General features: G+C 43.1%; 1 protein-coding gene across 3 annotated transcripts in view; it reads right to left on the reverse strand.

The window, feature by feature from the left end:
- The window catches only part of ephb1 (EPH receptor B1), a 511,139-nt gene that overhangs the window by 94,700 nt on the left and 397,119 nt on the right, over nucleotides 1-19,320 (reverse strand). For 2 of the 3 annotated variants that reach the window (XR_011960958.1, XM_072573215.1), the window contains exons 9-11: nucleotides 17,309-17,388; nucleotides 4,441-4,563; nucleotides 4,041-4,288 (exon numbers count right to left, since the gene is read on the reverse strand). Coding sequence is in view for 1 of the 3 variants with exons in the window: in XM_072573215.1 (XP_072429316.1) it covers nucleotides 4,041-4,288; nucleotides 4,441-4,563; nucleotides 17,309-17,388 (451 nt within the window). In the remaining 2 variants the exon portion in view is untranslated. The remainder of the gene's footprint in view (nucleotides 1-4,040; nucleotides 4,289-4,440; nucleotides 4,564-17,308; nucleotides 17,389-19,320) is intronic. The other variant, XR_011960959.1, reaches the window with a different exon arrangement.

Genomic DNA, 19,320 nt, shown 5'->3' on the forward strand with positions numbered 1-19,320 from the left:
CAACTGTTACCTTGGTGCAGCCTGGAATGTTCTGGCTCTGTACAGATTATTATTTCACAGAACAATGACTTTCCCAACACAGCTTAGCTTAAAAATCCCTTCTCAACCTCTTTTGAACACCATGCAAAACTTTTGATTTAACACAACCTTCCAGATGTCAGAAATTCAAATTGCTTGTTAGCTTAGTGAATGTGAATTACTGAGTTCTTCTCAATTGTAAAATAGAAGTCACATTTGAACAAGCTGCTGCCATAATTAAAATCATCCAAGCTTTGATGTGGTATCTCAGTTCAGCAGCTACTTTCTTATTTATTCCCATGTTGTTTTTCAAATTGATTTTATTGAGCTCATTCTAACTACAGTAGCTCTTGTGAAAACATCCTCTCAAAATATTTATTTTAGTTATATATTTTAAACATTTGTCTTTGTAACAGAGTACTGTGTGCACACAGAATAAGAGCAGAAATAGACCATTCAATAAGATCATGGTTGATCTGAAAACAAAAAAATGCTGGAAATCACAGCGGGTCAGGCAGGAGACAGCAAGCTAATGTCTCGTTAGCTTGCTCTGTCCATGAATGCTGCCTGACCCACTGTGATTTCCAGCATTTTTTGTTTTTAATACAGATTCCAGCTTCTGCAGTAATTTGCTCCTATCAGGGCTGATCTGTTTTTGTTTTGAATTCCACATTTAGAGCACAATGGTTAGCACTGCTATCTCACAGCACCAGGGACCAGGGTTTGATTCCACCCTCAGGTAACTGTCTGTGTGGAGTCCTCCCTGTGGCTGTGTTTCCTCCGGTGATCAGGTTAGGTGGATTGGCCATGTTAAATTGCACCATAGTGTCCAAGGATGTGCAGGCTAAATGGATTAGGGGATGGATCACGGATCATTCCTGATGAAGGGCTTTTGCCCGAAATGTAAATTTTCCTGCTCCTCGGATACTGCCTGACCTGCTGTGCTTTTCCAGCACCACTCTCATCTTGACTCTAATCTCCAGCATCTGCAATACTCACTTCCGCCCAGGCTCAATGGATTAGCCATGGGAAATGTAAGGTTGTGGGTCTGGATGGGATGCTCTTCAGAGGGTCGGTGTGGACTCAATTGGCCAAATTGCCTGTTTCCACATTGTAGGGATTGTGTGACTTTAATCAACCACCAATTCCCTTTTGTCTCCTGGGCCTAATAATGATAATCCACCTACCTTGTTTTTCATTCATTCGTGGGATATAGGTATCGCTGGCTGGGCCAGCATTTATTGCGCTTTGCCCTAGTTGCCCTTGTGAGGGTGGTGGTGAGCTCCCTTCTTGAAATACTGCAGTCAATGTTATGTAGATAGACTCACAATTCTGTAAGGGAGGGAATTCCAGGATTTTGATCATCGACAGTGAAGGAACAGCAAAATATTTGTAAGGCAGGATGGTGAGTAGCCTGAAGGGGAATTTGCAGATGGTGGTCGTGTTCACATGTATCTACTGCCTTTGTCCTTCTAGATAGCAGTAGTTGTGAGTTTGGAAGGTGCTATCTGAGGACTCTTGGTGGATTTCTGCAGCACATCATGTAGATAGTACACACCACTGCTCCTGAGTTGAGGGAACTGGATGTTTGCGAGTACGGTGCTAATCAAGCAGGCTGCTTTGCCTTGGTTGGTGTCCAGCTTCTTGAGTTTGTTGGACTGGAAAGATCCAAAATGAAGCCCCAGCTGAGTGTTGTGGGTCAATCGAAAGATCCTACATCTTTGTTGCCCTCTTTGGATAAATTTGCTGCTTTTATTTCCAGCTCCTTGAAGACTTGCAGCACTATGAAAGACAGGCTTAACTCCACACTTAAGTGAGGGAGGAAAGGCTAGCAAGATCCTGGTGGGAGTGAGGGAGAGGGAGGGATGGGGGCAGTCAGCCTCACCTCTTGTAATTTTTGCTTTAGTCCCCACTGGAGTTGGAGAGCCCAGTCCCAGGTTTGACAATGAGCCTTCGACATGCATGGGCACTATGTGCAGGGTGGCACAGTGGCTCAGTGGTTGGCAGGTACCTAGGTTTGATTTCACCCTCAGGTAACTATCTGTGTGGAGTTTGCACCATCTCCCCGTGTCTGCATGAATTTCCTCTGGGTGCATTGGTTTCCTCCCACAGTCTGAAGATGTGCAGGTTAGGTGGACTGGCCAAGCTAGGTTGCCCTGTACTGTCCAAGGATATGCAGGCTAGGTGGGTTAGCCATGGGATTTGCAGGGTTACAGGGAGAGGGTTTTGGGGAGGGTGGGGGGGATTGGGTCTGGGTGTGTGTGTTGGGGGGATGCTCTTTGGAGGGTCAATGTGGACTCAATGGGCTGAATGGCCTGCTTCTACACTTTAGGGATTCTACGATTTGATGAAGATTGCAGTGGCTGAAAGCTGACAGATACTGATCCAAAGATGATGTGGGACAGACTCTGGACCATAATCCGAAAAACTGATGCTGAAAAAGATTGACTTTCAATATTGCTAACAGCAGAGTGAGATCTCAGTGTTGCTAATAGATTGAACACACTGATTACTAATGAATGTAGTTAAACATTACTGGATTTGTCCTGCCAGAATTCTCATTGTGGTTCCAACTCAGTTGGCAACCACTTGGCCAACATCTGGGCTTCACAAATCACAGTTACCAATATTCCTGTTAGAGGTCAGGAGAACTCTCCACTCTCCTCTTATCATGTTCATGGCTTGCACTGCATGCCCTCAAAGGAAATAGAGAGGGAAAGTAAATGTAAATGTTGTCCAGATCAAAAGATGAACACAGTTGGTATACATAATATAACCCACTCTAAGCCCAACAGAAAAACCCAGTTGAATACAAACAGCCCAATCTAATGTAATTGCCCTCCAGCCCAAAACAGCATTGCACCGCCACATCACCCTCCCACCACCAAGTCCATTAAAATCCCAAACTTCAATATAGCTGTCCCAGTCCAAACAAACACCCAATGTACCACCAAGTTAAATGGAGCTGCCCAGTCCAACACAACCCCCAATTCAATAGAAACCCCAGGTCCAAAATACACTGGCTCCCACCAAATCCAATACAACACTCCTGCATCCAATAAACCTTCCCCCCAACATTCCAATATATTCCCTCAGCCCATGAGGAGGTGGTGGTGTTTTGAGGTAATGTTCTGGGGCACATGGATTCAATCCCATTATGGCAGATGGTGAAATTTGAATTCAATAAAAATCTGAATTTTTATTCACTAACCATTCCCACGTAATCACTGCTGATGGATGTAAAACAAAACTGGTTCACTTTGTCCAAAGTAATCCCTAGCTTATAATAAAAACTTCAGTCTGATTGAAACACATCAATCTGAAATAACTTCTCCCTCCTCTATACAATATAATGCTTCCAGTTTAGGGAAGGAGGTTCGCCACCCTTACCTGGTCTGGCCTCCATGTGACTCTAGATCCACCACAATGTGGTTTAACTCTTTATTAACTCCCTTTGCAGTTGAAGAAGCTATTTTTGAGGGTAATCTTTCCGATACAATACAGTTTCTCCTTGTCCAATATCATCTCCCCCATTCCAACATGAGTCCTCCTTGTCAAATATCATCTTCTCCAGTCCAATGTAAGTCCACGTTGTCTAATACAATCCACTTTTGTCCAATGTAATCGCCAGCTCATAATAAAAACTTCAGTCTGATTGAAACACACCAATCTGATATAACCTGCCCCTACCATCAGTACAATGTCACCACAATACTCTCAACCTGCAGTAAATGTCTCTTACTACAAAGTAAATCTGAGACATAATGTTTGTTCACAAATAACCAAAAAACTAAATGTGATTGGAAACAAACCTCTCTAGTCCAGAGATCAGTTTAAAAATTAAAGCAGCCTCGTAATGAGCACAAGACTAATAATAATTATTGGTGTCACACAGTTCTTCATTAACAGCTGTAGCTTTGATTATGATTTCCATTTTGCTTCTTTATTTGACTACATCTGAAGATTGGGAGAAGCTGAGGACGGTTTGACCCTGGCTATCTCCTGCCAGTTTAAATATTTACCCTCAGGAATGAATCCAGAGCTCCATTCTCCATGAACTCTGTGATGATCATCACTGGACGACTTTTGGTGACCACCCCTTCCAAGCGGATGATGTTCGGATGGTCAAACTGACCCATGATACTGGCCTCACTTAGAAAGTCCCGCCGCTGCTTCTCAGAGTAGCCGGCCTTCAGGGTCTTAATCGCTGCGTAGATTTCGCGTTTCGCAGGCAACTTGAGGCGACCCTTGTAGACTTCCCCAAATTCCCCTGTGTGGAGGCGGGAAGGAAAATACGCAGGAGTTGATTTGCAACAGACAAACAAAAACTTCAATCACCCCATTACCCAAAACAGTCAGAGTCTATTCTGGTTAGGAGAAGTGAATCAACACACAAAGTACCACAAACTCAACAAGATATACCTGCTCCAATTACTTCCTCAATTTTCACACAAGAGACATCAATCTCCTTGGCAAACTCCCGGACAGCCTCATTTGGGTCCTCGTAAGTGAATGGATCAATGTAAATCTTCATCCCGGGAGAACCTAGAGAGAGCAGACAGCAGGTATCAGTCAAATCAGCTGCTGCTACTGCATTTCGATAAAAAAAAGGAGTGGTTAGAGACTTCCATCCCTTTGTGGTGCCTGTAATGAATACCAAAGCACTGATCTACTCAGGGAAAAGAAATGATGCTTCGATTTTTCTGTTGTGCGAGACAGCAGCAGAGAAATGGCCTAAAAAGGGCATGTACAGCTCCCCTGAAGTACAGAACCTCATGATTTATGAGCTCCCTTCTACCTTTGGATACATTAATTTATTCTCACAGCAATAATCCTTTGCCAACGGACAGAAGTGGCTGGAGGTATTGAACAATTCAACAACTTGAAATACTTTATTACAACAAAGCGCAGAAACTCAGATAGAGAATGGAGGACTTGATCGGAATTTAAAGTAAGAGTTTCACAGCTCAATAAAGTTTTCTAATTTGCTTTTCTCTCTCCCCATTCCCCTGCCATCAGGTTCATCTGGGTACATTTTTACCTCATTACAACATCATTAAGAGCCCAATGTCTAGTAGGTCAACAGTCTAGAGTGAATCTTAATTGTACTGCTTAAATATTCGTGCAGAAATATTTGAACAGCTCTTGAAATATTAATTGCAGACGATACGCTCCTTTCTTGGCCTGCTCTACTTACAGCAGTCGTTGGTGTGTGAGCTGAATGGGAAGCAGGCTTGGTGCAAAATTCCTGTACCCAAGGGACGCTTGTAGAAACAGTCCTTGCTCTATTTCCTATCTAATCACAGCACACAGACATGCAAATGACTCTTTGTGACAGCCCAGTATGCTAGCTTTGATGTAGTGTCTTTAAATCAGATGCTGCACATTTAAGTAGTGTACTGGGTGCGCCTGGAATTGGTATTCAATATTCATCAAGTAATTGCAAAGTGATCTTTGCAGCAACTTTAGTCCTGATGGAACACCACCACCCAGCTTTTAATTCCTTATGAATCACTGACTGGAATAGAAATGGAATTGGTCTCAAGGTTGAAAACAAATTCACACTATTCAAAGAATTATATACCTGCACGCATAGGTCCCTCTGTTCTACAACACTACACAAGGCCCAACCATTAATTGTAGAAGTCCTACCCTTATTTGTTGGACCAAACTACAATGCCTCCCATTTATCCAGATTCTACTCTATCTGTAATTTTTTATCAAAATCCCTTTGTAATCCGAGAATATCTTCACTGTCTACTATGCTACCAGTTTTGTTGTCATGCACAAACTTACTAGCCATGCATTCTCATCCAAATCCTTTATGAAAATAATAAATGAAAGAGGACCCAGAACCAATCCCAACTGCTGCCAAAAGTCTAATTCATGTCTTTGTTATATCTGGACTTGGCTATTCTAATTCATTCCTGGCTTGTCTCCAATATTCTACCCAACAACACCTTTGCTGACTCCCAAAAACAGGAGCTCATCTCTGATGTCCATGACTTAATTTACACCCAGACCTGTTCCTCGACCACCCCTTTGCATGCTGACCTATACTCCCTGACCTCCTGGTCAAACAATGTTTCGACTTCAAAATACTCATCCGCTTAATTCCCTGTAATTTTCTTCAGTCCCACAACCCTCCAAGATAATACACACTCTTTTCATCCTAGCATCCTGCACATCCCACTCTGTATAGACATGGCATTCCATCTTCCTTTTTTTCATTGATGGGATGTGGGCATTGCTAGTGAGGTCAGCATTTGTTTTCTGTAACCAATTGCCCTGTATTGAGGAGTTGAAAATGGTGCTGAGTACTATGCAAGCATCAGCAAACATCCCCAGTTCTGATGTAATGATGGAAGGAAAGTCTTCAATGAATCAGCTGAAGATGTTTGGACTAGGACACTAACCTAAGGAACTCCTATAGTGAGCTTCTATGACTGAGGTGATTGACGTCCAAGGACCACAACCATCTTCCTATGTGGTAGGTAGGACTCTAACCAGTGGAAACTTTGCCTCTTGATTTACATTGATTTCAGTTTTGCTCGGGTTCCTTGATGCCACACTCGGTCAAATGCAGCGTTGGTGTCAAGGATAATCACTATCACCTCACCTCTGGAATTCAGCTCTTTTGTTCATGTTTGAAAAAGGCTGTAATGAGATCAAGAGCTGAGGCCCTGGCAGAACTCAAACTGGGGGTCATTAAGCAGGTTATTGCTGAGCTGGTGCTACTTGATAACACTGTTGATGACACCTTCCATCACGTTACTAACCATCGAGAGTAGATTGTGGGGCAGTAATTGACCAGATTGGATCTGAGCAATTTTCTGCACTGTTGGGTAGATGCCAGCCTGCTCCCCAGATCCTCACTGCTGGATTTGGATGGATTGCAGAGCTTAGATCTGATTGATTAGCACTAAGATTGCTTAGCCCTGCCTATGCAAGATGTTCTGCCAGACTTGTTGACCTTCTGACTCACAGAACTGCACATGCATTCAGAGACATCTGTTCCCCATGTCCTCACTCACCTCATGGAATCCAAAAACAGTGGGGAGTGGGTGGTTTGGTGGTTCCTGGTGTCCAAGGTAGGATTTAAGGGCTGTAAGCTGATCCAGTGCCTGAACAAAGTCTTTAGTACCAGCAGTAACATTATCCTCCTTATACATTATAAACCCTGAGATGATGCAGGATATATTTTGACTGCTTTATAGTAAAAGTAAAAATAACAAATTATATATCCATTCTTAACTGTTGAACTTCTTTGACATATTTTGTGCTTGATTTCATGGTGCCATGATTTAAGTTCAGACCCTTGGATAGATAAGGTTACCCAGATATAGTCTGATTTTAAACAACTCAAAAGTCTTTGAGTGTAATTCAAGTACCATGTCAGTCACAACCTCCTTCCCTGCTCACTGATAAGATCTGGCTTCCTGGTTTACTCACACTTCTACCATTCCTCTCACCCTCACCTCTTGGATTACAAGTCTTGACAATGCTCCCAATCACTTTCTGTCATTGCTGAAAAATAACTTACAACTGGAAGTTGAGGAATCTCAATGATGCTGGAATCTACATTGGCCACTTTTAAACAGGGAACCCGTCAGGTTGTTCCGAGGAGTTGCTGCTCTGTTTTTTGTGAATTGACTGCACCTATCAGTAACTCTGAGAATCTAATCGTCAATCAGCATTCTGGTAACTGTTTTCAGATTGGGTGATGAGTGGAATACTAACTGATGTCCTCAGTGAAGAGGACGCATTTGTTATTTTTTGAAGGAGAGGGAATGTCAGGCTGAAAATGTGTTGCTGGAAAAGTGCAGCAGGTCAGGCAGCATCCAAGGAGCAGGAGAATCGACGTTTCGGGCATGAGCCCTTCTTCAGGAATATCAGGCTGATCTGTTAGCGTACACCACTGTTATGTACTGTCAGGCTGATCTGTTAGTGTACACTGCTGTTATGTACTGTCAGGCTGATCTGTTAGTGTACACTGCTGTTATATACTGTCAGGCTGATCTGTTAGTGTACACCGCTGTTATGTACTGTCAGGCTGATCTGTTAGCGTACAATGCTGTTATATACTGTCAGGCTGATCTGTTAGTGTACACCGCTGTTATGTACTGTCAGGCTGATCTGTTAGTGTACACCGCTGTTATGTACTGTCAGGCTGATCTGTTAGTGTACACTGCTGTTATGTACTGTCAGGCTGATCTGTTCGTGTACACTGCTGTTATGTACTGTCAGGCTGATCTGTTCGTGTACACTGCTGTTATATACTGTCAGGCTGATCTGTTCGTGTACACTGCTGTTATGTACTGTCAGGCTGATCTGTTAGTGTACACTGCTGTTATGTACTGTCAGGCTGATCTGTTAGTGTACACCACTGTTATGTACTGTCAGGCTGATCTGTTAGCGTACACTGCTGTTATATACTGTCAGGCTGATCTGTTAGCGTACACTGCTGTTATGTACTGTCAGGCTGATCTGTTAGCGTACACCGCTGTTATATACTGTCAGGCTGATCTGTTAGTGTACACCGCTGTTATATACTGTCAGGCTGATCTGTTAGTGTACACCGCTGTTATATACTGTCAGGCTGATCTGTTAGCGTACACTGCTGTTATATACTGTCAGGCTGATCTGTTAGCGTACACCGCTGTTATATACTGTCAGGCTGATCTGTTAGTGTACACCGCTGTTATATACTGTCAGGCTGATCTGTTAGTGTACACTGCTGTTATGTACTGTCAGGCTGATCTGTTAGCGTACACTGCTGTTATATACTGTCAGGCTGATCTGTTAGCGTACACCGCTGTTATATACTGTCAGGCTGATCTGTTAGTGTACACCGCTGTTATATACTGTCAGGCTGATCTGTTAGTGTACACCGCTGTTATATACTGTCAGGCTGATCTGTTAGCGTACACTGCTGTTATATACTGTCAGGCTGATCTGTTAGCGTACACCGCTGTTATGTACTGTCAGGCTGATCTGTTAGTGTACACTGCTGTTATGTACTGTCAGGCTGATCTGTTAGTGTACACTGCTGTTATATACTGTCAGGCTGACCGGTTAGTGTACACTGCTGTTTTGTACTGTCAAACCAAGACATGGAAAAGAGAGAGAGAAGAACCTACTTGCATTAATATAGTACCCATCATTGTCTGAAGATGTCCCAGAAATGCTTTACAGATGAAGTTATTTTTGAAGTGTAGTCACTGTTGTAAAATGGGAAAAATAACAGGAAATTTGCATGCAGCAAACTCCCACAAACAGAAATGTGATAATGAACGGCGAATATGTTTTATTGGTGATGGTTGTAAAAACTATTGAAAGGATTATGTGACATCACACCCTTGTATACTCACACAGAAACATCCACGCGTACACACGTAGGCACATGCATGTGCACATACGTATATGCTTACACCCATATGTACATACTGAACAGGATCATGTAGGTTACACATACACACACTCGCATCGACGTGTGCACATCCATGATGATAATGTACAAATAAACAGTGTGTGGTGAGGAAATGTGCACATCCTGGAGCTGATTCACTGACAGGGAGTAAGTTGGGATTGCGGCATGAAGCTTGAATCTATGTGAAATGGTAGTCCTCTCTGTGTCACCGATGGTTACATCAGGTGTACATTTAGTAAGGACCCTCACATTGTGGGAGGCCTTTCAAGGCTGCCTTTCAAATATACACAGACTCAGTCATAGAGTCACAGAGTTATACAGCACAGAAACAGACCCTTTGATCCAACTTGTCCACCAGCTGCCCAACCTGCTGTACTTTTCCAGCACCACTCTCTCGGCTCTGATCTCCAGCAACTGCAGTCTTCACTTTCTACTACTGACTAATGAAGGCAAGGGTGCCAAATACCTTCTTCACTACCTTGTCTCCCTGCATCTCCATTTTCTTGGAACTATGCACCAGCACACCTAGGTCTCTTGTTTTTTTCAGCAACACTCCCTACAGCCCAACCATTACTATACAAGTCCAAATTGGTTTGCCTTACCAAAATGCAACACATCACATTTATCCAAGTTAAACTCCCTGACCTATTGGCCCATCTGATCAAAGTCCCATTGGTTCTCCAGTTAAAAAAAAACCATACCATCTCCCTCTATCTTCTACCTTCAAGCCAATTTTGTATCTAATTGGCTAGATCTCCCTGGATCCCATGTGGTCTAACATTGCTAACTGGTCTTCCATGAGGAACCTTGTTGAATGCCTTGCCGAAATTCACATAGACAACATCTACTGCTCTGCATTCATCAATTTTCTTTGTTACTCTTGAAAAAGCTCAATCAAGTTAATGAGACATGATTTCTCACACACAAAGCCAAGTTGGCAATCCCTAATCTGTCCTTGCATTTCCAACTGCACGTAAATCCTGTCCCTCAGAATCCCCTCCAACAATTTACCCGCCACTGATGTCAGGCTCATTGGCTTATAGTTCCCTGGCTTTTCCTCACCACCTTCCTTAAACATTGGCACCACATTAGCCACCCTTCAGTCTTCTGGCACCTCACCTATGGCTATCGATGATGCAAACATCTTAGCAAAGGGCCCAACAATCACTTGTCTAGCTTCCCACGAAGTTCTGGGATTCATCCTATATCAAGCCAAGTTCTAAAAACTTGAAGCTAACTTTTTTTTCAATAGGGAAATTCAGTTTTTTTTAAATATTCAGGGTGTGTAAAGGCTAAATGGGGAAGGATAGAAACAATGAACAAGAAAGAAGCGTGGGAATTCCTAAAGCACATGAAATATAGAGGAGTCAGTCACAATGTGAAGCTGCCTGCCTGTCCTTTGGTGACTGGGGTGGTGGCTGAAGGGAAGCCTACCTTCTGTCTGTCTCCAGAAGGTACGGTGCAGGGGAGAACTGGTAGGACATGGTGGAGAATGTGCGCACCAAAATAAAAACCTGATAAAATAGTATTTACCGGTATGGCTGAGTGTGAGCTGGACTGACAATTTGTCGTACATGTGCCACTGACCCATCCAAAGCTCTCACACAACCTCACTTTGCATCATCTCACCACATCCATTAACTCAGGATACTGTCAGGTTGCAGTAGCAGACTGAAATTCACACATAACCACATCAGTGGTCCTCCATGTAGGTAGATGGGGGCTTCTGCTGGACCTGAGTTGAAGATGCTTCATGTTAATTTCCCTGCCTGAAATAGCAGTATGGATGTGGGACTTAGTTGCGATATATGCTACATGCCAAATGGTGTGCTGCAGATCGAGGACAACCAGGTAACTTTGTCTGCACCTCTATGTTCCCAGTTCGGACCTTTCCCTCACATCATATATTATTTCTGTGGAAATCCATGTTTGTTCCCTACTTGTAGCCACCCCTTTCAGTTGAGACAGATGGCATTCGTCTGGCTGTTTCTGTAGTAGGTGTCCCATTCGCAATACCCAATTCCTGCCTCAGGTTTAAGTTGTAACACTCTGTCTTTCTCTTTCTCCTCCCAACATGCTAAGGTCGTAGACAACCTCCCCAGAACCACCAACAGTGATTTAAAGATTAAACAGTCCCATAGGTGGTGAGATGTGTACTTTCCCTAATGCCAGGCTACATCCGCCAGAAAATGACAAATGGGCTGGGTGCATACTGGCCTGATAAACCCCCTTACCCGATACCACCTTATGCCATTGCTCGATGGAAGTGTCCTGAAAAGCAGAATAAAATTGAAGAAAGAAACAGCAGTAGCTTTGAGTCAGTGAGTAATGCAATTAGAGCAAAGTGCTGAGAGTGAGCTGTCAGCAACAAGGATGTAAAGTGTGCTGCAGCTGAGCAGACCATGCACAAATCAGCTCTCCTGTCTCTTTAGCACAGCAATTTGCAGGGGCTGCATTGCATTAAGGGTCTATATAATGGCTCACCATATTTCAGAATTCCCTGACACATCCATGTAAACTGAGATTACGCAGGAATATATTCAATCTCGAGCTGTGACAATGTTTATTTCGAAATATCTTCAGATGAGTGCGATTAGCCAGCTGGCACCATCTGGGAGTTTAACAACTTCCCATTAACAGGGTGTTGTGTAAACATCAGTGCCATATAAGCTGTTAGATGCATTACCATTTACTGCTGGTAATAGACTCCTCCTAATTTACTCTGCACAATATACGCACTTGTACATCCTTGTAAGACACTGCTGTCCATCTGTGGCATTATTATACTTGTGCCTGGTGTGTGCTACTTGTAGATCACCAATCAATTAGCAACCTGCCCCTCTGTGTCTGTACTGGTCTCTTTAACCACTCCCTAGAACAGTTAGAAATGTGGAATTATGCAGCGGGCAGGAACTTCTGCACTGAGGTTGGGATTGCAACCGGGTCAATGGTCTTCTGGTGGGAGAAAGTTTTATTGAGAGGCAGGTGATTTGCAGGCCATCTGCTCACGATCTGTCCTATCTGGAACAATGGATGGCTTCTGAGGGTGGGGTGCCCTTCACAATGCAGGCTGTCAGTTCCCACTATTAGACCACTGGGGGCACTCCTGAGGGTCAGCCTGAAGGAATCTCCCATTACTCCTGGAAAATAACATGCATGTGACCATTTGTTTCTGCTGTTTCAAAGCTCTGTAGGTAAGGCTGCGCTCTGGGTCTGGCAGCAATCCTTCAATCTGCTGGCCAGCTCCTCAACAACCTTATAATTTCTCAGGTTCCGATGATACGGTGGGGAGGGAATGTGAGTGAGGACCCCAGTGTACATTGGACTCAAAATTTCAACTCCGTCCAAAGAAAAGGTCTAATCACCCTTTTCCTTGCTCTTGGATAAATTGAGGACTGCAGATGCAGGAAAATCAGAATCAAGAAGTGCGGTGTTGGAAAAGCACGGCAGGTCAGACAGCATCCGAGGAGCTGGATTTGCTATAGGATGCTGCCTGGCCTGCTGTGCTTTTCCAGTGCAACACTTTTCAACTTTCAGCTGCTCTCAATGTCCACTTACATGAACCCTCAATCAATCCCCCTTCAAGGACCAGAAAGATCCGAGTCAGAAATAACAACACAGCGCTGGCTTCGCATACCCAGTCCGTGTGATGGTTAAGTTCCCCATGACCACAATCCAGATCCTGAAACCTTCCAGGTCCTCAGATCTTTCTGTTCCACTTTCCTTTAACTCCTGGTCAGCCTCAATATTAAACATTGGCTCAGTCACAAACACACAGAATATATCCACAACTTTGCACCACTGAATGGAATGAGTTTTCTCCCTCACTAAATCTCAGATGCATAATCATGATTTAGAGTCATAGAGTCATACAGCACAGAAACAGACCCTTTGGTCCAAATTAGCTATGCCAACCAAATTTCCCAAACAAAACTAGTCCCACTTACCTGAGTTTGGCCTGTATCCCTCCACACCTTTCTTATTCATGCACCTGTCCAAATGTCTGTTAAATTTTGTAACTGTACCTGCATCTACCACTTCCTCTAGCAGTTCATTCCACATTCAAACCACCCTGTGTGTGAAAATGTTGCCCCTCGGGTCCCGTTTAAATTTTTCTCTTACCTTAAAAATATGTGCCCTAGTTTTGAAATCCCCCACCCTAAAGAAAAGACACTTGCTGTTCACCTTGTCTATGCCCCTCATGGTTTTATAATCCTCAATAAGGTCACCTTTCAGCCTCCTATGCTTCAGTGAAAAAAACTCTCAGCCTATTCAGTCTATCCTTATAACTCAAACCTTCCAGACCCAGTGACATCCTGGTTAATCTTTTCTGATCCCTCTCCAATTTAATTATATCCTTCCTATAACAGGGAGACCAAACCGTAATCAGTACTCCAAAAGTGGTCTGACCAACATCTTGTACAATCTCAACTGATGTCCAAAATTTATGATCATGACTCAGTGGTCTGACCAATGAAGGCAAGTATGCTAAATGCCTTGTTAACCAGCCTGTCCACCTGTTCCACAACTTTTAAAGAACTATATACCTGAACGAGGAGAAAGTGAGGACTGCAGATGCTAGAGACCAGAGTCGAAAAGTGTGCTGCTCATTCCTGATGAAGAGCGCATGCTCGAAACATTGACTCTCCTACTCCTTGGGTGCTTGGCAAAAGTGAGGACTGCAGATGCTGGAGATCAGAGTCGAGTGTAGTGTTGGAAAAGCACAACAGGTCAGACAGCTTCCAAGGAGCAGGAAAACCGATGTTTCGGGCAAAAATCCTTCATCAGGGCTGTCAGGAACCTCATTCCTGATGAAGGGTTTTTGCCCGAAACGTCGATTCTCCCACTCCTCGGTTGCTGCCTGATTTGCTGTGCTTTTTGAAAGCCACACATTTTGACCATAAAACTGAAATCCCAGGTGTCTCTGTTTGATGACACCACCCAGAGCCCTACCATTAACTGTATATGTCCTGCCCTTGTTCATTTTACCAAAATGCAATACCTCGCATCCATCCAAATTAAACTCCATCTGCCACTCCTCAGCCCATTGGCCCAGTTGAGCAAGAATCCCATTGAAATCTTAGATAACCATCTTCACTGTTGACAATACCACCAATTTTGGTGAAATCCACAAACCTATTAACTATGCTTCGTAAATTCTCATCCAGATAGTTTCTATAAATGACAAGCACTGATTCCTGCGGAACACCATTGATCATAGAACTGCAGTCAAAAAGTCAACCCTTCACTACCGCCCTCTGCCTCCTACTTGCAAGCCAAAGTTGTATCAACTGGCTAGCTCCCCCTGAATCCACTAATGTCAGATCCACAGACCTATAGTTCCCAGGCTTCTCCTTACAACCTTTCTTAAATAAAGGTAGAACATTAGCCACCCTCCAGTTCTCCCTTACTATTTGGAGCTATTCTGATTCTACTATGTTCCATCTCTTCATAATTTTACAATCTTCTATCAAACCACTCTTCCCATCGATCTATTCCCACTAAAAAAAACAGTCAGTTCTTCTATAATATGATGGTTGCGTTCTTGTACAATCCCACATTATAGAAAAACTGTGCTTTAGAAACAGCACTTAAAGTGCTTGTGCTGTAATCGCATTACAATCTGCACATGTTTTAAAAGTTCATGATGTCAAAACAGCACCCCCAATTTGTCAATCGCTTGCCAGCTACCAATAGATGGCACTCTAAGGAGAGGAGAATGATTCAGAAGGGCTGAGTGGCCTCCTACAGTCCAATAGGTTCCTATGTACCACTCAGTTGCTTGTGATGGCAGAAATGAATGTCAGACATTTAACATTGCACATTACAACAGGACGAGCTGTAATTCCAAATTTTACTTCTTTCCTTTTCAACATAAACATGCACAATGTTAAATGTCTGGCATTCATTTCTGCCATCACAATGTAACTGAGTGGAACATAGAAACCTGTTGGACCACAGCACTCTCCTCTTCTTAGATTGGCATCTATTGGGCACTCAACTCCACTTAGCCACCTATGTCCATATCTTACAAGAATTGTAAACTGTGAGGACGACAGTGTGGAACTCCCGACAGGATGTTGACAAGTTGGTGGAGTGCACAGACAGGCGGCAGATGAATTTCAAAGCAGAGAAATGGGAGGTGAGGTACTTTGGCAGAAGAACCATCTAAAGACAATATAAAGTAAGGGATATAATTCGAAAGGGGTGCAGGTCCAGAGTGACTGGCTGTACTTGTGCACAGATCATTGAAGTGTTATTACTAGCCTATGGAATGAGGAGCAGGGAAGTGATGTTGAACTTGTTTAGGACATCTGTTAGACATTAGCTAGAGTATTGTGTATAGTTCTGGGCACTGTACTGTAGGCAGTAATGTGAACATATTTGACAGTGCAGAGGCAGTTTTCAAAAAAAAATGGTTCCAGCAATGAGAAACTTCACTGATGAGGATAGATTGATGAAGTTGGGACTATTCTCCTTGGAGAGGAGGCTGAGAGGAGACATGATAGAAGTTTTCAGGATCATGAGAAGGCTGCGTAGAATAGATAGACAGAAGCTGTTCCCACAGTGGCTCAATGGTTAGCACTGCTGCCTCACAACAGCAGGGATCTGGGTTCAATTCCAACCTTGCATGACTGTCTATGTGGAGTTTAAACATTCTGCCTGTGTCTGTGTGGGTTTCCTCCCACAGTTTAAAAACGTGTAGCTCTGGTGAATCGGCCATGCTAAATTACCCACAGCATTCAGGAGTTAGTCAGTGGGAATGGGTCTTGGAGGGTTGAGCCAAAATGGCCTGTTTCCACACTGTAGGGATTTTGTGATGATGACTTGGAAAAAGATGGCATAAATTTAAAGGTGGTGTGGAAATGAAGCAAGGGTGATGACAGAAAATACATTTTCAAACAGCTAGTATTTAGGGTATGGAATGCACTGCCTGGAAATGTAGGGAAGGTAGGTCCAATTGGGGCATTCAAGAGGGCATTGAATGATTTTTTAATAGCGGTGGAGTGTAGGTATGTGGGAAGAGACAGGAGATTGGCACTAAGTAACAGATCTATGATGGACAAAATGGCCTCTTGCTTCACTGAAATAAATTCTGTGATCTCCCCATGCCTTACCTGACATCTAATCCCCTCTTGCAAACACTAATTGCACCAGAATTCACAACCTCTGGGGATAGAGATCGAAATTTCCATGATGCTTTACTTTCTGATTTCACTTCTGAATAGCCAACTTGAAGCCTCCAATCCATTTGCATTAATAGCTATTTTCTGCACACATCAAAACATTTTAATACTTTCCACATTTGAACTCCCAAATCCTTATTGGTCTTTCACAGTCCAAACTTCAAATCGTTTTGAAAATATTTTGAGTTGACTTTCTTTTCCAAATTAAACTGCATTTTTTCTACTCATTTAATGGCTCTGTGTTCCTTTGCAAGTCTTTACTCCCATCTGTCATGCCCACTGTTCATCCTTTGAAATTACCTATTGTTTACGATTTCCAAAGGACCCTGCTTTCCATTTACTGAAAGTTGTGAACATGCCCTTCACGAACAGCAAGGCTATTGCAAATTCCCACCTTGTTCACTCATGTCTTTTGAGGATGGCAATCTGCCATCATTACCCAGACTGGCTTACATGTTACACCAGACCTAATAGCTATGGGCTTGATGCTTAACTGCCCCCATGGCACTTAGGGATGGGCAATAAATGCTGACCTAGTCAGTGACACCCACCAATGGAAAAAATAATCACGACAATTCAACAATTCCACGGTCACTTTTACTGATTTGTATTCAAGATGAATTCTAATTTTCAGACAGAATTAGAATTGGTACTGAAGTGTGGTTGAGCTCACCTTGAGCAGACTCACCTCGCCCTGTGCTGTAATGCTGTAGTTTATCACTGTATGCTGCTTCTTTTCCATAGGCTCGTTTCCTGTCACAGAAAGAAACACAAACTCGTAATTCCTCTCCGTTACAGAAGCACGGCGTTGTGAGGAGACTTCCACATAATAAAATTCATGACACTAACAAACGGGAACACCAAATATCTCAAGTTCAATCTGCAATGATAAATTCTGCTGGCCTTGTTTTTCACACAGCAATGAAAGGACAAACTTAAGTGACCCACTAGGCAATAAATCTGTCTTTCCTACAGCGACACAGAGAAACAAAAGGCCATTTAGCCCCTCAAGTATGTTCTACCATTGTTTAGATCATGACTGATGCGCAACTTAATTCCTCTCACTCATCTGAGGTCTATAACACTATTCCAGTCAAACTCTATCAATCTCAGCCTTGAAATCCTCCAATGACCATTAACATGAACAATCAAGTGGGGATACATGTATTGAGATACTTCCTCATTTTACTCCTGAAAGGGTTGGTTCTCACTTTTTAAGACTGAGTGCCCATTTTTCTTGATTGTCTAACAAAGGGGGTGGCTTTGCTGTAAATATCCAACCAGAGGATTTTAAAATTTAAATGCTTGAGTTTTATCGAGTCACAGAGAGGTACAGCACAGAAATAGACCCTTCACTCCAAATCGCCCACACTGACTAGATATCCTGAATTAATCCAATCTCATTTCCCAGCATTTTGTCCATTTCCCTGAAACCCCTCCTACTCATAAGCCCATCGAAATGTCATTTAAATATTCTAATTGTACCAGTCTCCACCATACTCGCACCACCCTCTGCATAAAAAAAGTTGCCCTGGAGGCCCCTTTTTTAAATCTTTCCCCTCTCACCTTAAACCTATATCCTCTAGTTTTGAACTCCCTTACCTTGGGGAAAAGGAGTTGACTATTCACTCTATTGATAGAGTCATAGAGATGTACAGCACGGAAACAGACCCTTTGGTCCAACTCATCCATGCTGACCAGATATCCCAACCCAATCTAGTCCAACCTGCCAAAACCTGGCCCATATCCCTCCAAACCCTTCCTATTCATATACCCATCAAGATGCCTTTTAAATGTTGTCATTGTACCAGCCTCCACCACATCCTCTGGCAGCTCATTCCATACAGGCATCACCCTTTGCGTGAAAAAGTTGCCCTTTAGATCTCTTTTCCATCTTTCCCCTCTCACCCTAAACCTATGCTCTCTAGTTTTGGACTCCCCCACCCCAGGGAAGAGACTTTGTCTATTTATCCTATCCATGCCTCTCATGATTTTATAAACCTCTATAAAGTCACTCTTCAACCTCCGACGCTGCAGGAAAAAACAGCCCCAGCCTGTTCAGCCTCTTCTTATAGTTCAAATCCACCAACCCTGGCAACACTCTTGTAAATCTTTTCTGAACCCTTTCAAGTTTCACAACAACCTTGTGAAATGAAGGAGACCAGAATTGCATGCAATATTGCAAAGGTGGCCTAACCAACGTCCTGTACAGCCGCAACATGACCTCCCAACTCCTATACTCAATACTCTGATCAATAAAGGAAAGCATACCAAACACCTTCTTCACTATCCTATCTACCTGCGACTCCACTTTCAAAGAGTTATGAACCTGCACTTCAAGGTCTCTTTGTTCAGCAACACTCCCTAGGACCTTACCATTAAGTGGATAAGTCCTGTTAAGATTTGCTTTCCCACAATGCAGCAACTCGCATTTACCTGAATTAAACTCCATCTGCCACTCCTCCGCCCATTGGCCCATCTGATCAAGATCCGATTGTAATCTGAGTTAGCCTTCTTCACTGTCCACTATACCTCCAATTTTGGTGTAATTTGTAAACTTACTAATAATATCTATTACGCTTACAAACAAATCATTAACATCAATGACGAAAAGCAGTGGACCTAGTATCGATCCTTATGGCAGTCCACTGGTCACAGGCCTCCAGTCTGAAAAGCAACCCTCCA

Source organism: Chiloscyllium punctatum, chromosome 6 (genome assembly GCF_047496795.1).
Source record: "Chiloscyllium punctatum isolate Juve2018m chromosome 6, sChiPun1.3, whole genome shotgun sequence".
NCBI lineage: Eukaryota > Metazoa > Chordata > Chondrichthyes > Orectolobiformes > Hemiscylliidae > Chiloscyllium > Chiloscyllium punctatum.